We start from the raw sequence: 18,588 nt of genomic DNA, 5'->3' as shown, positions 1-18,588 counted from the left end.
CGTTTTTTTGTCAAAAAATTTCTATCATAAAGTTCTAATAATTGTACCTATTTAATAATAATATCATGATGAATATAAATATACATTAAACTAATGTACACTAAACATTTAAATAAGAGCTAATAAAAGTGTTTTCTTTTCTGTTCGGAAGGCCTTTTGACTCATCCTGCTTTTTCAAAGAAGTGTGACTTAATTTTTCGCGGGAGTTTTTAGTTGAACAATATTTAGAAAAGTTAGACAACAAAGTTCAAAGCAGTCACATCCAATGACGACATTACTACAATCATTCAATTATGTTTTTATTTTTCTTTATTTTTTCTATATACCAAGTGTTCAGGTAAACAACCTCATCTACCAAACAAAAATCCATTATTGTTATTTATTTATTTACAGAGCAGAAACAAACAAACGAATAAGCATGATAAGAGGGTCTTTCTTACTGATGGTACATTTTTTTGACAAATGATATTATAAATTTTCCTGCGAAATTACATTAAAGGCAATTTTTGGTGCACACTTTTTTAAGACGATAAAAAAAAATGATATTGATGAATCACAGTAATTTTTTTTTAACTAATCTGACACTAACATTACTAAAGGCAATTGACCGTTTGACACTTGGCAGTAAAGGGCATTCATTAAAAATAAAAAAAAAAAAAATAGTAAAGGGTTGTATTGTCAAGGATACCTTCATGACAAAGAACGATAAAAATATTGTCAGATGACATTAACAGTAATTTTTGGTGAAAGACAACAAAACAGATAAAATATTGACTTTTTGACCATAAAAAATCAGATTTTATATGAGACATCTAATGACAAATCACAATTTTGACGAAAAACAGTAAAAATTTATGCCATTAAACAGCTAAAAATGACTGTTTGAAGCCTCACAGTTCAGGGATAATTCCTACACAGGGACCACTTGTGTAATCAGTATGTTTTACAAATTTATTTTAACCAAATTATAGCATTGATACATTTGTTTCCATGTTTACTTACCTATGAACATGTTCTCCTGTTTCTGTATGCCTAGGGTGCTTTCATCCTTATCCATGCAGGACTTTAAAACTAGCCACATTGCTTAGGCAGCAACCATTTGATTTTCTGGGGGGGGCTATGGTTTTTTTTTCTGGACAATTTTTTTTTTTCGCCTGCGGCGAAAAACAATCTATTTTTTTCGCGACAAGTCGAAAACAATTTTTTTCTTTCAATTTTAGCATTACATATAGTGGCAGCTGAGGGTGAAACAAACAATTTTTTTTTCTCAGAATCAAAAACAAATTATTTTTTTCTCCAAAAACTGGAAACAAACTTTTTTTTCCAAAAAAAACCATAGCCCCCCCCAGAAAATCAAATGGTTGCTGCCTTAGTTTGGCCATACTTTATATAGCCTGTCAGTTATGTTTAATTTTTTTGTTTGCTATTAAGGGTCAGGTTTCTATGAACATGATGAACAGACGAAGAAATAAATTGAATTACTTTTATTGGATATATTAAGGCCAAATAAAATAGTATGCATGGTTCCTGTTACATCTTCAAAAAAAATTAGGGTAGGTAGGTAGGGATTTTTTTTTATTTTATGTTTTATTTTTACATTGACTATATGGGAGCAACATTTTGACTTAAACAGTGCTTAATGCTAAATGGCAAAAAAAACTTTAGGGTAGGCTTTTTTAGAAACTAAAAAGGTAGGGTAGGTAGGGTAACTGGAACCACACATATATTTTTATTTGGCCTAATATTTATGATATATACAATTTTGTATCATTTTATTTATGTAAACTTTAGATGAATGCTAGTAAAATTGTGATTAATTAATATAATTAATAGAAAAAAACTGAATAGACAAGACATGATAGTGTGGCTTTGTTATTATTTGTTGGATACCAATGTTCATAGATGTTGGTACAGGGGAACTACAAATTTAAATGTTCAACAAATTACAAACTTCCTATTAAAGAAATAATTATGATTTATATACAGACTTTGCCAAAACCACAAAATTAAATGTCCATGAAAATGCAAGTTTTCCTTTATCAACGAAAATTGTTACCCAAGAAAATTAATGAATCCATGGTGTAGTAATTATCTTAGTTGAAAAGAAAATTTAAAAAAACGGATTTACTGTCAAGAATAAAATTCTTGTTCACAGATTCTCATATTTGATTTATGATATACTACAGATACAAAACATGCTAAAACATATCCAAATTAAAAGAAGTACAGAAGATACAATTAAGAATGAACAGTTGTCATAGGTCACCTATGAGTATGATATAGGTGGTGCACTTTGGCCAGCAAATACAATTAAGTCTTTTCATAAACATAAATAGACTTAAACTCTGTCATTTTCTGACTTAAATAAGTCTGAAAATGAAAACACATTTTTATGATAATGCATTTTTTACTTCTGTAATTCGAAAACAAAACCAGATGCTCCGCAGGACACAGCTTCATACGACTGCAGAGGTCGAACCCTGAACAGTTGGGCAAGTATGGACACAACCAGGGTTTCCGCTGGCGGTCGCCATTTTCGCAATTTGCGAAAAAATAATAATTGTGGCGATAAAAATTCGTCATTTGCAAAAGAATTTGGCGAAAGAAATATATAGAACCATTTATTTTCCTCCATCTTGTCTATTTACTTTTTTCGAGTTTCTCGGATCAGACAATACTCGGAATTCACCTTGACCTCATTAAGATTTGGACAGAAAATCAATAATCAGCTGATTACATTTTATAGCTATCGACAACAAAGGACTAATTAATAAAGGTGTTGATTGAATTGTTTGACAAAATGATATGGTTAAATGGCTTCCGCTAAATGTCACATACAGAATTTATTTACGACTTTGAGACGAACGTGTTTGAAGCAAACTTTTGAAGTGTCCTCTCCTTTTAAAGATAGTTTAGAAAAGAAAGCTGTTGTTGTGACGAAAAATTATCAAAAGCAAGAAAAATCTCCGATTCAAAACTTTAATTATCCTTTGACTTTAATATAGGTAATTGATTAGGGAGACTACTTTAAAGTCGTTTGAGTGACACGTGTGTTTCAAGCATAGTTTTAGTCACAACTTTTTCATTTATGATGGTCAAGAAAAGAAAACTGTTTTTATGAAGAAATATATCCAAAAGGTTGGGAATAACCCTTCAAATGAGAGTAGCCCTTCAATGTTATGACTACACATGAAATGAGGGATCAAAATATCATGTGATAAAAGCTTTTGTTTTGTTGTAAAAACCACTTCTTAGTACAAAAGGGCACATCAATATTTTTCTTTTAAAGAAACTTTCCCTACGAACTATACTGGTATTATATAATCAAAACATGTCCATTAATTTTGTTGTATTCCAGGACTTATATCGTCTTTATTATTAAAAGTATAGTGGCCCCTCGTTTAGAAAAGTTGTTTAAAATTAATACAATGAATATTTTCCCCTTTTATGTTAAAAACAAAATCTGTTGTTTTAAAGTAAATGTTTAGTGTTTATTCATTAAATGTAGACTCTAAAATAAGTTTGACAGAATCATCATAGACACAATGGGGCAAAATCACCTTATTTAAGGGAAAAAGTGGGGGGGGGGGTTAAGAAAAAAAGGTAAATTTTAAACGAAAAATATAGTTATGTTACTTGGCGAAAAAAATAATAAAGTGGCTAAAAATATATTGTTTTGGCGAAAGAGGTGGCGAAAAAAATAATTGACCCAGGGGAAACCCTGGACACAACATTCAAGCTGGATACAGCTCTGAATTTGGATTGTGATTAAATAGTTGACACAGCATAGGTTTCTGACACAGAATGAATGTGGCCTAATGAACTCAAAAATTTGTTTTTTCTTTTGAGCAATTCACTATGCTGTTGAATATTAATCCCCTAAAAAAAAAAAATTTGAAGAAATTTTCTTTTAAATTTCTGAAATCTGAAATAAGAAGAAATTGTATTATACTTAATTTTAAAGCAGTGTAAGGGAGGTAATCAAACATATATAAAACAGTATTATTTAAATGGAATTGGATTACCTCCCTAACACTGCTTTTAAATTATCTAAATTGTCCTTAAACCAGGAAAACCCTTGTTTCCCCCTTTTTTCCTCTTTCTACTAAATGATTTGAGCCATAAACCCCTATTACCATCCCTTTGTAGTATGGAAACTTGTTGTATAACTTCAGAGAGATTTATACACTTAAACACAAGTTATTGACCGGAAACTACAAAAATGCTTTTTGGGCCCCTTTTTTGGCCCCCGACTTATTGAAACCCCCCTTGGAGCAAGAACCCCTTAACTCAATTACAGCCTTTCATTTGAAGTAAGAAACCTCTTAGTATAATTTTAGAACGATCCATACACTTATACACAAGTTATTGTCTGTAAACTAGTAAAATGCTTCTTTTTGGCTCTTTTTTGGCCCCTTATTCCTACATGTTCGGGGAAATTAACCCAAACTCAATCCCAGCCTTCCCTTTATTATATGAAACCTTGTGGTGCAATCTCGGAGAGATCCATACAGTTACACTCAACAGGCCATTCATTAGGAGGTGGTATCCGGTACTTTTACCCTCCTATGCTATTGACAAGTACCGCCTAAATGTAGGAATTTTTATATAAGATATTCATGGAAAAAATTGAAAAGTACCACCTAGAAACGTGGAAAGTACCAGTCAACATGAAAGATTGGAGGGACTGGGAAAATTTCTTAAAAATTATTAAAAAAAAAACATTTATCTTTTGTTTTTTATTTCATTGTACACATAGTGTACTAAATCACATACATGTATTTCTTACATTTTGTCTTAAGAGTATTCTATTTTCAGACAAAGCAACTGCTAGAAAGCACTGAAAATTCAACAAATTCAGCTTTGTATGAAAATGACAACAGAAACATTCCATACTTAAAAACTGCTTCAGAAACATCAAATTTTAGTACAGATATCAATGAGAGGTTTTCTGATCAAACAATTCAAAAATTTACTCCACAACCAACTACCAGCTTGACAACAGTGAAATACAATGTACAGTCAACGTCAAAGCCAAAAATTGCTACAACGACTTCTTTGGCTGATGATGGGGCAAAAGGTAACTAATGGAAGACTGATGAGTACTTTTATTGTTCATAACCATGATGACTTATGTATCTTCTTTACCTACCCTTCATAATATTAAGTGAGACTTACATTGTTGTAGCACCATTGTCGTTATGTTAAGCACCATGATGTTTATAAGTTTAACCTAAAATAATTACATGTATTTCAATCTTTGAGAAAATTAACACAAATACAACCCAAATATTAAAGTTGATTATCTTTTACTAGATATTTACAGATTATCTATGGTTTTGAAAATGAGAGATTTTTTCCAGCTTGAATTTCCTTGTGTCAATAAAGTTAGTTTATCACATCATCATGTTCTCATATTTGGCACTGGTCCCACAGCCATAGTCTATTGACTTTAAAATTATTGCAACGTTGTCATGTTAAAGTTTATGATTTTGTTATGTCAGGTCAAGGGGCATCAATTATAAGAAGTCAATGATATTTGGTATGCAGTTGTATTAACAGTGGTGCATTTAAATGCTCTAAATGTAACAAGAAATAATATCACCAGGCAGTCAACACTCAGGTTGTGACTTCAAACCCTGCAGATGTCAGATGCCTTTGGTTCCAATTTAAATTAAACCTCATTGCCAGTTTTCTTGATGATGGTCAAATGTTCTCTCAGGGCACTACAGCTTCCTCCACAATACATTTAATTGCCACAATATAGTCAATAGTGCTGAAAGTAAGGTTTTTAGACCAACTATCAACCAAAAGCCATATTTACTATTGTTAGTGTTAGTTGAAATAAAATATACATGATATATGCATTTCATAGATGACCATGCGGCATGAGCTTTGCTTATTGTTGAAGGCCTTACAGTGACCTGTAATTGTTAATTTCTGTATCATTTGGTGTCTTGTTGAGAGTTGTCTTATTGGCATTCACATCACATCTTCTTACTTTTATGCATACATTTTGAAAGATTGTTTATTTTTTTAGTAGATGACTGTTATACTACAATAGAAGCTACATCTGGCCACATTTTCTCTCCAGCATATGATGAGAAGAAGAAAATACTGCAGTGCGATTGGATGATTATTGTTCCAGACGATTATGTCACTAGGTTAAAGTTCTTGACATTTGACCTTCCTTTGATGTCAAATGATAGGTGCTTAGATGGATTTATTCTTTATGGTTCCTATGACAGCAAGAATCGTAGGGTGAATGGTCATGATATGTGTGGCAATGAAATTCCTGAAGTGTATGTTTCCATTAGCAACAGGATTTGGATATACTTCCAGATTATAAATCATGCAAAATCTAAATTTGAGCTCATCTTTGATGCCGTTCCAGTTGAAAAACATGGTGAGAGAACTATAAAAGTACATGTGAACCTAATATTACAAAGAACGTACTCTAAAAACTTGAATATAAAAAAAGTTCTTTCAAATTGTAGAAATGTCAAATTCTTTGAAAAAAAACCATGAACACAGCATCTTTTATAAGGGGGAAAAGGGGGGAGGGTATAGTTTAAGATTTTAAAAGTATAAATTAAGGAGGTAGACCTAGGTTAAGGGAAATAACTCTTAAAATCATCAGTACGTTTGTGTCAACCATTTTCATAAATATATTCTAAGCTTCTAGGTTACATAGATTATTTCCAATCTGTTTCAGGTAAATGCTTAAAAAACATTGATGAAACTTGACTTTAACAAACACATAACTGATTTAAAGAGTTATCTCCCTGAACCAAGGTCTACCACCTTAAGATGTATCAAATTTATTATTAGTTTTATTGATAAGATTCTCCAGGAACTGAAAATTGATAGATGTAAGTTTAAAATTGAGAACAGAAATGGTGAAAATGTCAGAGACAACAACCCTACCAAATATCAGAAAACAGCTGAAGACCACTGATGGGTCTTCAATACAAACAAATATAAATCACTTATTGTTCTACTACAGAAAGAAATAAAACTAAACAAAAATTAAAATTTATTTTATAAACCTATAATTAAATTATATTACTTGTAAAATATTTTTGACCTGTGAAATAGAGAATTTTTTACACACATCATGCGCACATATTAAACTTGTAAAGTCCTATTGAGTACATGTATTTAAGTTTTGATTTTAGAGAAAAGAGTTGACCAGAACTTTTTCTCCTACATGTCTGTTTTGTCACCTTAAATTCCCCCAAAACTAAAAACTTAATTGTAGCTTTAACAAACATACCGTAACAATGAATGCATTTCAATTTACTGTATATTTCAGAAGGATCTAATTTATCACTGTTGGCGTTGCTAGTAATTGTTATACCACTGATTGCAGCTGTTTCTTTCTGCTATGTTAAGTAAGTGAATAATAAAGATTAAGATATATTTCATTTTATTGTGAGATGCTCATTTTGTTGAGAACCATTGGAGCAAAAAATTCTGGTAAGGACCCTTATATGATAGATCCTGTACTGTAAGGGTTAAATGACAAGATCTGTTTTCAACTGGGCGTAAAGCAAAAATCAAGTTTCTTGATGCAAATAAATTACCCCTTCAAAATCAACTGTTATATGACTTTTTAGTTAATTATAAAATTGATGCATGATGCTTATTACTGTAATATCATGATTTATTTGAGAGTTGACAACATTCATTATTTATCTAAGAAAAAGAACACATAGCCATGATAGCTGTTATAAAGCTTGAACATGTTCATAAATGCCATTTTGGTCAATTTACCTTTTGAAATTCTGAGTAGAGACTTTTATACCTTTTGTTTAATTTCAGGTGTACTTTTTCTATTCTTATATTTTAGGAAACAAAGACGAGAAAAACAAAAGAGAGTTGAAGTTCGAGTTTATGACAGATTTAGACAGAAACATCAAAGAAATAAAACACTGCTAATGACAAAAAAAGTAAATAATGGAGAGAAAAACAACCAGAACAATCAGAACAGTGTTAAAATCAGGGTATTACTTTCTTCTTCATATTGTTCATTAAAAAGAGTTGATTAATATGATTTATTGGAAAGACCTTTTTGTACAAAATATCAGAATTTTATGATCAACCATTGATTTAACATGTATCATTGATCTTAGTCATCTTACAGTGTTTAAATGTCTTACCTTTCTTCAAGAGGGATGTATATAGTGATACTATAGTTGATCCTTTCCTCTGTCCATCTATCATACTGTTTGTCAGAAGATAATTCAAGTATAGCTTAACAAAATCTTAATTTATTTTTTATAGTTTTATAGTTTTGACATCAGATGTTCAAGAGTTATGTCCCTTACTGATTTTTTATGCCCCACCTACGATAGTAGAGGGGCTTTATGTTTTCTGGTCTGTGCGTCCGTTTGTCCGTTCGTTTGTCCGTCTGTCCCGCTTCAGGTTAAAGTTTTTGGTCAAGGTAGTTTTTGATGAAGTTAAAGTCCAATCAACTTGAAACTTGGTACACATGTTCCTTATGATATGATCTTTCTAATTTTCAACCCAAATTAAACTTTTGACCCCAATTTCACGGTCTACTGAACATAGAAAATGAAAGTGCGAGTTTCAGGTTAAAGTTTTTGGTCAAGGTAGTTTTTGATGAAGTTGAAGTCCAATCAACTTGAAACTTAGTACACATGTTCCCTATGATATTATCTTTCTAATTTTAATGACTAATTATATTTTTATGCCCCGTCTACGATAGTAGTAGGGGCATTATGTTTTCTGGTCTGTGCGTCCGTTCGTCCGTCTGTTCGTTCGTCCGTTCGTCCGTCTGTCCCATGTCAGGTTAAAGTTTTTGGTCGAGGTAGTTTATGATGAAGTTGAAGTCCAATCAACTTGAAACTTAGTACACATGTTCCTTATGATATGATCTTTCTAATTTAAATGCCAAATTAGAGTTTTGACCCCAATTTTACGGTTCACTGATAGAAAATGATAGTGGAAATTTCAGGTTAAAGTTTTTGGCTTCAGGTTAAAGTTTTTGGTCAAGGTAGTTTTTGATGAAGTTGAAGTCCAATCAACTTGAAACTTAGTATACATGTGCCCTATGATATGATCTTTCTAATTTAAATGCCAAATTAGAGTTTTGACCCCAATTTTACGGTTCACTGAACATAGAAAATGATAGTGCAAATTTCAGGTTAAAGTTTTTGGCTTCAGGTTAAAGTTTTTGGTCAAGGTAGTTTTTGATGAAGTTGAAGTCCAATCAACTTGAAACTTAGTATACATGTGCCCTATGATATGATCTTTCTAATTTAAATGCCAAATTAGAGTTTTGACCCCAATTTTACGGTTCACTGAACATAGAAAATGATAGTGCAAATTTCAGGTTAAAGTTTTTGGTCAAGGTAGTTTTTGATGAAGTTGAAGTCCAATCAACTTGAAACTTAGTATACATGTGCCCTATGATATGATCTTTCTAATTTAAATGCCAAATTAGAGTTTTGACCCCAATTTTACGGTTCACTGAACATAGAAAATGATAGTGCAAATTTCAGGTTAAAGTTTTTGGTCAAGGTAGTTTTTGATGAAGTTGAAGTCCAATCAACTTGAAACTTAGTATACATGTGCCCTATGATATGATCTTTCTAATTTGAATGCCAAATTAGAGTTTTGACCCCAATTTTACGGTTCACTGAACATAGAAAATGATAGTGCAAATTTCAGGTTAAAGTTTTTGGTCAAGGTAGTTTTTGATAAAGTAGAAGTCCAATCAACTTGAAACTTAGTATACATGTTCCCTTTGATAAGATCATTCTAATTTTAATGCCAAATTAGAGAATTTATTCCAATTTCACAGTCCTTTAAACATAGAAAATGATAGTGCGAGTGGGGCATCCGTGTACTGTGGACACATTCTTGTTTTACCAATTTCACGGTCCATTGAACATGGAAAATGATAGTGCGAGTGGGGCATCCGTGTACTTTGGACACTTTCTTGTTAACTGATGATATATATCCCTTCCTGGAGGAGGAAAGTATATAAAAAATGCACATATCTGTCTGTCTGTCAATCACTTAATTGGTTTGTAGATGATAACTTAAGTACAAGAAGACCTAGAACTAAATCTTCTGAAAGGAGGAGGTTTAACATATAAGAGACTCCTGAAATAGCATAAATAGATAAATTTGTTCAAGCCATTCAAAATTATGTTAATTTAATTGATAAATGGACCAGATGCTCTCATCTGAAAACTTGAGTCTAAAATGGTCGGTTATAGATTATGATGTTATAAATATATCAAAATTTGCATATTTAACTTTAAATTGTCATTTTATGTATAGGTTTTGGTCAAAATATATATGAGCAAGAGCCAAACCCCAAAACATAATTTACACTCATAAAAAAACCATTTTGTATAACATATCGACTTTGGTAAAGTTCTTGCTAATATTTAATTGAAGGTTTCTAGACCCTCTGATGACTTTGAGGATTCCCACAGGAGGTTCTTTGATCCTGAAATGTCCTCCATTAGAGGATCAGGAGATTATGCAATGACTCCAGGACAATTCTGTGTACATAGAGGTAGGTAAACAATGTACACTCGGTATTGAAATATTTTTTAGAAGAAATAAGAAGGATAAGCAGGTGCTTAGTTTTAATGATAGTATTAAAGGTAAAAAAAGAAAATGTGGTATGATTGCCAATGAGACAACTGTCCACAAGAGACCAAAATGACACAGAAATTAACAACTATAGGTCACTATACGGCCTTCAACAATGAGCAAAGCCCAAACTGCGTAGTAAGCCATAAAAGGCCCCAAAATGACAATGTAAAACAATTCAAACAAGAAAGCTAACAGCCTGATTTATTTACAAAATAATGAACGAAAAACAAATATGATATACAGCAACCAACAACAACCACTGAATTACATGGAATTAAATAGATATAAGAAGATGTACGTGGTATATATGAGTGCCAATGAGACAACTCTCCATCCAAGTCACAATTTATAAAAGTAAACCATTATAGGTCAAAATATGGTCTTCAACACAGAGCCTTGGCTCACACCAAACAGCAAGCTTTAAAGGGCACCAAAAATTAATTGTGTAAAACCATTCAAACGGGAAAACCAAGGGTCTTATCTATATAGATATTAGAGAAATGTGAAACACTTATGAACCACAATATCTATTTTCAGTGATTATGCCGTCTGCAGCTAGCAGTACTGATGGATCTGTTTTCCTAAAGGTAATCTTCATCATGTGATTTTTGCTTTGATTGCATAATGAATGCGGGCAGGAAAAAGTGGGCAATTATGTTCAGTAATCAACTAAACCTAAAGTTAATAGTCCATTTCCTTGAAACTGAAGAAGACTAGAAAGAAACTTAAAATTGTCCATACACTGCTTTTGGCAACAGGAATTCAGGAAACGCCTCTTAATCACTTTTTCAAAATATCTAGTCAGGCTTACATATGTAGGTGATTTCAAGTTGTAAGTTTTGATGGAAAAACCTCCATTACATCATCAAGTAGAAGAGAAAAATATGTGTAAATGATTCTTGAACGCTTTAGGAGTGTTAGAATAAGCTAAAATTACAAAAAAGAAAGAAAAAAACAATTGGAAAATTTGTTTTTGTCATTTACCAGACAATCCATGACCCATTTTAGTAATGTTGAACTAGTTTTGGCCCAAAAAAATAAAATATTTGATAACCATTTCAAATTGGCACATAATGTTTAGAAATGCATAGGGTCAAGAAATATAAATGAAAAACTTAAAGATTTTTATCTGATGACTCGCAATTACGTCATAATATGTACTGTTTTCACAAAAACGATGAAAAATACAGAATTAATGCAGTTTTCTGTCTATATTTCCGTTGTGGAAACCTCCTGCACAGCCGAGAAACAACAAAATAACTTAACAGAAGCTTTATTATAACTAGTGGCATAAACTCACCAAATATAAAGTTGTTTCTTGGGTGCGCACATACTTTTTCAATCTAAAATATACTTAAAATTTGATGGAAAAACAAGGAAAATCACAAAATTTAATAAAATATGCAAATTAGATCATAATTTGTTGCCATGGTAACTTGTTTGATAAATTTGTTTTAAATTTTTTAGTACCTTATACCTTAGTCAAGTTTTCTGTAATTTAAGAATATGTATGATAACTTTTAAATTTGCAGTAATTTTTGGGCCAAATAAGGGCCTTATTGTCCCTACTCCTTTTGCAAACCCATCATGAGTATGTTTGTCTTAAACAACACATAAAATCTTGATGTCAAGTTATCTTCCCTTGCCTCTTGTTGTATCCTACGCCCTTGTACAAACAATAAACTGTATAGCCAAGTACATTAAATATTGAAAACATATAACCAAAGAGCGGTCTTGATTTATGCATAATAATCAAAATCTTTCAAGTTCTCTGGAAGTGAAACAGCTGCTGCTCCACTAGTTACTGAAAATTGAGAAATTATGTGCATTTAATATTGTGATTTTGTCATTTTAGACCAAAACTTTATTACATGCCTTATTTTTGTGATAGTAAGAAAATATCTGCTTCATTCATATAAAAAAAAAAATCCAAAGTGAGAGTTTAAATTATCGCTATTTTGTGCATTTTTCCTTTGATCTTTTATTGTGATAATTTTCATATCATGCTACTCGCTTGAGATGGAAAATAATCGCTAGAAACTAAGCATCCATGTGGCGTTGCTTACGAAATTGACAACGTCGTCATAGGTAAAATAGCGATAAAAAGATTATCATTGTTCATCTCAACTCGATTGTCTTTCTCGCTTTCACCGTCCCGGCTCAAGCGAGAAAATCAATCTTGTAGAGATGATCACCGATAATCTATGATTATTGCAATTACATCCCGATTCTGTGTCTCATTTTTTTCGTAATATCAAAAACATTACAATAATTTCTGATTTTAACAGTACTGGGGTATTTCAAAAAAGTAAAAAAATAAAATATCAACTTTGATGTGGACTGAAGTTTATATTATTTCAGGATACACCAGAAGCACAGATGATCTCAAACTGTGGGTCAAGTTTGAGTTATAACAGTAACTTCCTGTCCATTCCATCTAAATTTGGCCATAGGACTCCCCTTCCCTCTTATCTGAGTCTGAGACAACCAGCATCTGATAGTAGTACAGAGGGCAGTTTAAAGTCAATTACCAAGAGGAAAATGAAAGAGCAGACGAAGAAAGCCATGTTTCCAAACAACAAGACAATAGGAAGTTTAGAGAGTATAGCTGAACTTCCACCTTATAAAGATCCACCTCCGTACTTTCGAGACAAAGATGGTAGTTGTTACAACGGTAATAAGCAATTACCAGTTATGGTATCTGATACATCAGTATTTTCAAATGAACATCCCAAGAAACTTGATAAGAGGCAGAAAAGAAGAAAAACCGATAACAAGTCTGCATCCTTCATTGCATCAAATAGTAGTAGAAAAAGATCAAAGGGATCTATGACATGTAATGATGGTAGAAATGGTTATCGTACTGCACTTTTCAGTAGATGTGCAGAGGCACCAGTAGATTCGTATCGTCCTGGTACAGGACATCCAACATTTTTGTCAACGTCAAACTTTCATAATATGAATAATTTTGTTTCATCAACTAATTTACAAAGGGGAAAATGGGAAGATATTCATTGCTTGAATGATAGCGGATACAAATTCTCTCAAAACAGCTGCTGTTCATTACAAAACTTAACTGAGATGAAGGAAATGTGTAAAACTATGCCCATCATTCATGTTTCATCTTTTTCATCAATCATCCAGGAGCATAATACCTTATCATACTCCGCCCATGCTCTGAACCATGCGACAACTGAAATAGGAAGCAACTCAACCTCAAACAATGAAAACATGTCGTTGATTAACGAAGAAGGAGATGTATCCGTAAACAAAGAGTTTGACAATCCTGCTTTTGTGCTGGATGAGTCCCCTCTAAATCAAAACAAACAAATGCAGTTTCACCGAACATGTTCTTTGGATGAAAATAGATCTTTCGTTGATTTGAATAATAACACACAATTCAATGATACTATGGGAGAAAATAAATCCTTCATTGTCAATGATTTTTATCCGGGAGAAAATCATTTTATTGTGCTGGACAGAGGAGAAACTATTGTTTGAAATGTCAAAAAAATTCAAGCTTGTCTATTATAGTGCTTTGGTTTTTTTAAGGAATACAAGAATTTAAATGAATTTCACCTTAAATCCTCTTGGAGCCAATTTCATATATTCTCATGCCTAGCCAACTATTGTACGGCACATAATGTTTTCTGTATGTTCATCTTTCTCCTATGAGGTTGAAGTTGAGGTAGATTGCCATGTGTTTTGGTTTATGGTAGTTTAATCATGAAATTATTATCATATCCACTTGACATTTAGTACATGTGATTATGTTGTTATTTTTTAAAGATGTTTACAAAAAAAATAGGGTTTTCGTTATGCATGCAATAAAAATGACATCAAACAAATTAAAAAAAAAAATACATGAAAAATATTTTTTTAAACATTGTGGCCCATTTCCAAAAGTATGAATTTGACTCTAAAATTATTATAGTAGGTCAATTTGTACCACCTTTTTTGGGAAAAAAACGTAAAATTATAATATTTTACTTAATTAACACTATGGTCAGTGTAAATTTCAATATATTTTGAGGTCAGTATAACAATAGAATTCATTTATTATAAGACAAAGATAAACATATTTTTTTCCCTGTTTGTTGCAGGAAATGATAACAAACATTGCTAATAAAAGGAAATAACTAATTGTAATTTCTAGGTCAAGTTTCAAATTTTGAGCAAGGGCAATAGAAATTTTCCTAGGAGATATATATCTTGTAAGAATTTCTTAAAATAGCTTGGTGAAATACGATACAGTGAATATTGAAGTATGATATATTTCACGACTGTAATATGATACAACACACTTTTTCTCTTGTAATATGGTACAATGTATTATTAAAGAACAATTGCTAGTCATTATATTGTAAAAGTGAAAAGGGCTGTTAACAATAAAAGTTTATTTAACCCTTTCCTCCATAATGACGCCTGTGTAGTACCTCAGTTGAAACGCTTTGACTCCAAAATGTCTGCATTAGACTTAAAAAATTGTATGCAATATAAAAAGGAGATTCATGAGAATATCTGACTTCAATTTCATTGATGAAATATTCGTTTTCACAATGCATTAACACTTTAAACCTTATGATTTTTTTTTAATGAAAAAAAACCTATGCAAATCAAGTATGCTAAAAAAAAATCCATGGAGGAAAGGGTTAAGACAATCATCTTTCAGACAAAATGCATCAATTATCTTTATAGTTTATTCTGTAACATTGTCATTTTTTCTAGTATATTTTTACTTAACAATTACTTAAAATGTTTAGCAATTTATACATTATGTTTGCCTCTGTGAAAAGTTTATCTTTACAATACAGTTACATATGTATTCCATATATATTATATACCTATCTATTTATACATAAATTTTTTACACTTATTCCATAGATATATTTATACATTTCTTTGTTACTGTGATCTCATTTTCTGATTTTTTTTTCATGTGAGAAATAAAAATTAAAACATTGATACATCTTCAATGAGTATTTTTTTATATAAATAATAGGTGATGCGGGGTAAAAATGTATATCAGGAGCCTGTTGTTCATTGGTTATGGTTGTGTTTTTGTGGTCACATAGTGGTGTGGTTTAAATGTTTCTCATTTCTCGTTTTTATAAATATTAGATTAGACCTTTGGTTTTACTGTTTGAATTGTTTTACACTAGTCATTTTGGGGCCCTTTGGTGTGAGCCTAGGCCGTACCTTGACCTATAATTGTTAACTTTTTATACATCGTGACTTGGATGGAGAGTTGTTTCATTGGCGCTCGCACCATATCTTCTTATTTATGTATGTTAGTAGGAGCACCCAAATGACAAAAAAAAAAAAGAGATCATACATTCTTAATAATAGACTGATGTCTATAAAATATGTCAAACTCCAAAAGTGTATTCAAGTTGTGAAAAATTATAAGACACCCTAATATGTTACAGACTTACTAGTTCTTCAAGATCCCAACCCTCCCCCTTTTTGAATTTTGATCACTGGACTTAAAATACATTAAAGATCATTAAAATAATGGTATGATAAATAAAATAAAACCAATTTAATGATAATTTATTCTATACAAACAAAAGCTTGCTGTTTCTGAAAGCAAGCTCATAGTTCTTTACATGATGATGATGAATATTGCTATTCTGCTCTCTAATATCTGTTGCTGTACTTCACAGAAAATTTCATACAGCAACATTAGAAACAAAGAAAATATTGCCCCCCTGCTCTGTAATATCTGTTGCTGCACTTCACAGAAAAATTACACACAGCAACATAAGACACTACATAAAAGTCTACTCCCTTATTATTGCTGCTGTACTTCATAGAAAATTTCATAAATCAACATAAGAAACGATACATAAAATCTTACCATCTTGGACCCTAATATGAGTTCCTGTACTTCACAAAAAATTTCATACAGCAACATTAGAAACAATATTGAAAATCTTACCACCCTGCACTCTAGCATCTGTTGTTGTACGTTACAGAAAATTACATACAGCAACATTGAAACAAATAAAGAAAACTTTCCACCATGCTCTCTAATATCTGTTGCTGTATGTTACAGAAAATTTCATACAACAACATTAGAAATAATATAGAAAATCTCCCCCCCCCCTTTTTTTTGCACTCTAATATCTGTTGCTGTACTTCTCAGAAAATTTCATACAGCAACATTGAAATACTATAGAAATCTTATCATCCTGCTCTCTCGTATTTGTTGCTGTAATTAACAGAAAATTACAACCAGCAACTTAAAAAACAATACAGAAAATATTGCCCCCTGCTCTCTAATATCTGTTGCTGTATTTCACAGAAAATTTCATTCAGCAACATTAGAAGTAATATAGAAAATTTTGCCATCCTGCTCTCTCTTATTTGTTGGTGTACTTCACAGAAATTTTCATTCAGCAACTAAATAAACAAAACAAAAAAAATTGCTGACCTGCTCTCTAATATCTGTTGCTGTACTTCACAGAAAATTTTGAAACAATTTAGAAAATCTTACCATCCTGCTCCCTATTTTTTTCTGCTGTACTTCTTAGAAAATTTCATAAATCAACATAAGAAACGATACTTAAAATCTTACCATCCTGTTCTCTAATATATGTTGCTGTACTTCACAGAAATTTCCATTTAGCAACTTAAGAAACTAAACAGAAAATATTGCCCCCTGCTCTCTATTGTCTGTTGCTGTACTTCACAGAAAATTACATACAGCAACACACAATATACAACACAAAATATTGCTATCCTGCTTTTGCTTTCAAATATCTTTTGCTGTACTTCACAGAAAATTGCATTCAGCAACGTAAGAAACTACACAGAAATATTTGCTCTCTAATATAAAACTGTTCTTTACAGATAATATTATAGAGCAACAAAAACAGAATTAGACCAATTTGGTTTAATTAAAATCATCCGAAACTGATACCATCAAAAAACTTTTTTTTATTGACAACACATTGGCATCCCTTTAGAAATTAACTTCTACTGTTTTTATTGGCTTAATTCTTTACCTATTTGAGACTGACTTCATGCATGGGGCATTTCAAGAAAAAGGATAAAAAGCTTACACTATCATTTAAATCATGTTTGTTATCTCAGTATATATTTCAAAGTGTGATCACTTGATTGCTTATACCAAATAAGACTGGGTCCTCGGTGGCTGAGAGGTTTAGTACTAGTAGTATATCACTAGTCTGTCAACAACGAGGTTGTGAGTTCGAACAACTCACGTGGCAGATGCGCTGGACTCCAATCTTGATTGGCTAGGATTGTCAGTTTTCCTGCCGTAAGATGGTGGTCCTCACTGGATACTATTATGTAGAGGGAACATTTTTATAGCTGACTATGCGGTATGGCCTGCGCTTTACTCATCGTTGAAGGCCGTGCGGTGACATATAGTTGTTAATTTCTGTGTCATTTGGTCTCGTGTCAAGAGTTGTTTCATTGGCAAACACATCACTCTTTTTTTTATATGTAGGGCCTTCATCAGCTTGACAAGATTTTAAGGAAATTATTTATAAAACTATTTAGGAAGTTGGTTAAATAAATGAAGGACATATGTCGATATGTGGAGCTGGATCTGCATACCCTTCCGGAGCAATTAATATAACCCCTGAATTTTGACTGGGTTCGTGTGGCATGGTCGTTAGCTAGTTTTCTATGCTGTGTTTTGTGTACGGTTTGTCTTTTTCGTCGTTTTTTCGTTTGTTTTTTTGTCATGACATTGTCACTTTGTTTTTGCCTTATGAGTTTAAATATCTTTTTAATATCTTTCGCCTCCAATTTTATTCAGTCCTTGTAATACACTCTTTCATGATTACTTTCATAATTCCATATCATTACTAAATTAGGTCAACACGGTCAATGTATTGACATTATAATAGCGCATGGGTTTGCATCACATTTCATACGAGGCAAGGTCAACACGGATCAAGCCATTAATTTACCTTC

At 31.8% G+C, this 18,588-nt stretch overlaps 1 protein-coding gene across 1 annotated transcript; it reads left to right on the top strand.

Moving 5' to 3' along the window:
* The first annotated feature begins 190 nt into the window (after positions 1–190).
* On the top strand, positions 191–15,603 carry LOC143076101 (uncharacterized). Its single transcript, XM_076251739.1, has 8 exons — positions 191–337; positions 4,819–5,080; positions 6,041–6,406; positions 7,316–7,394; positions 7,853–8,006; positions 10,435–10,555; positions 11,176–11,225; positions 13,000–15,603. The coding sequence occupies exons 1-8, from the start codon at positions 266–268 to the stop codon at positions 14,137–14,139; spliced, it is 2,244 nt and encodes a 747-aa protein (XP_076107854.1). The 5' UTR covers positions 191–265; the 3' UTR covers positions 14,140–15,603.
* Positions 15,604–18,588: the final 2,985 nt, after the last annotated feature.

Source organism: Mytilus galloprovincialis, chromosome 5 (assembly GCF_965363235.1).
Source record: "Mytilus galloprovincialis chromosome 5, xbMytGall1.hap1.1, whole genome shotgun sequence".
Taxonomy (NCBI): Eukaryota; Metazoa; Mollusca; class Bivalvia; order Mytilida; family Mytilidae; genus Mytilus; species Mytilus galloprovincialis.
The sequence above is the reverse complement of the archived record's forward strand: the minus strand, read 5'-3'. Positions and strand labels throughout refer to the sequence as shown.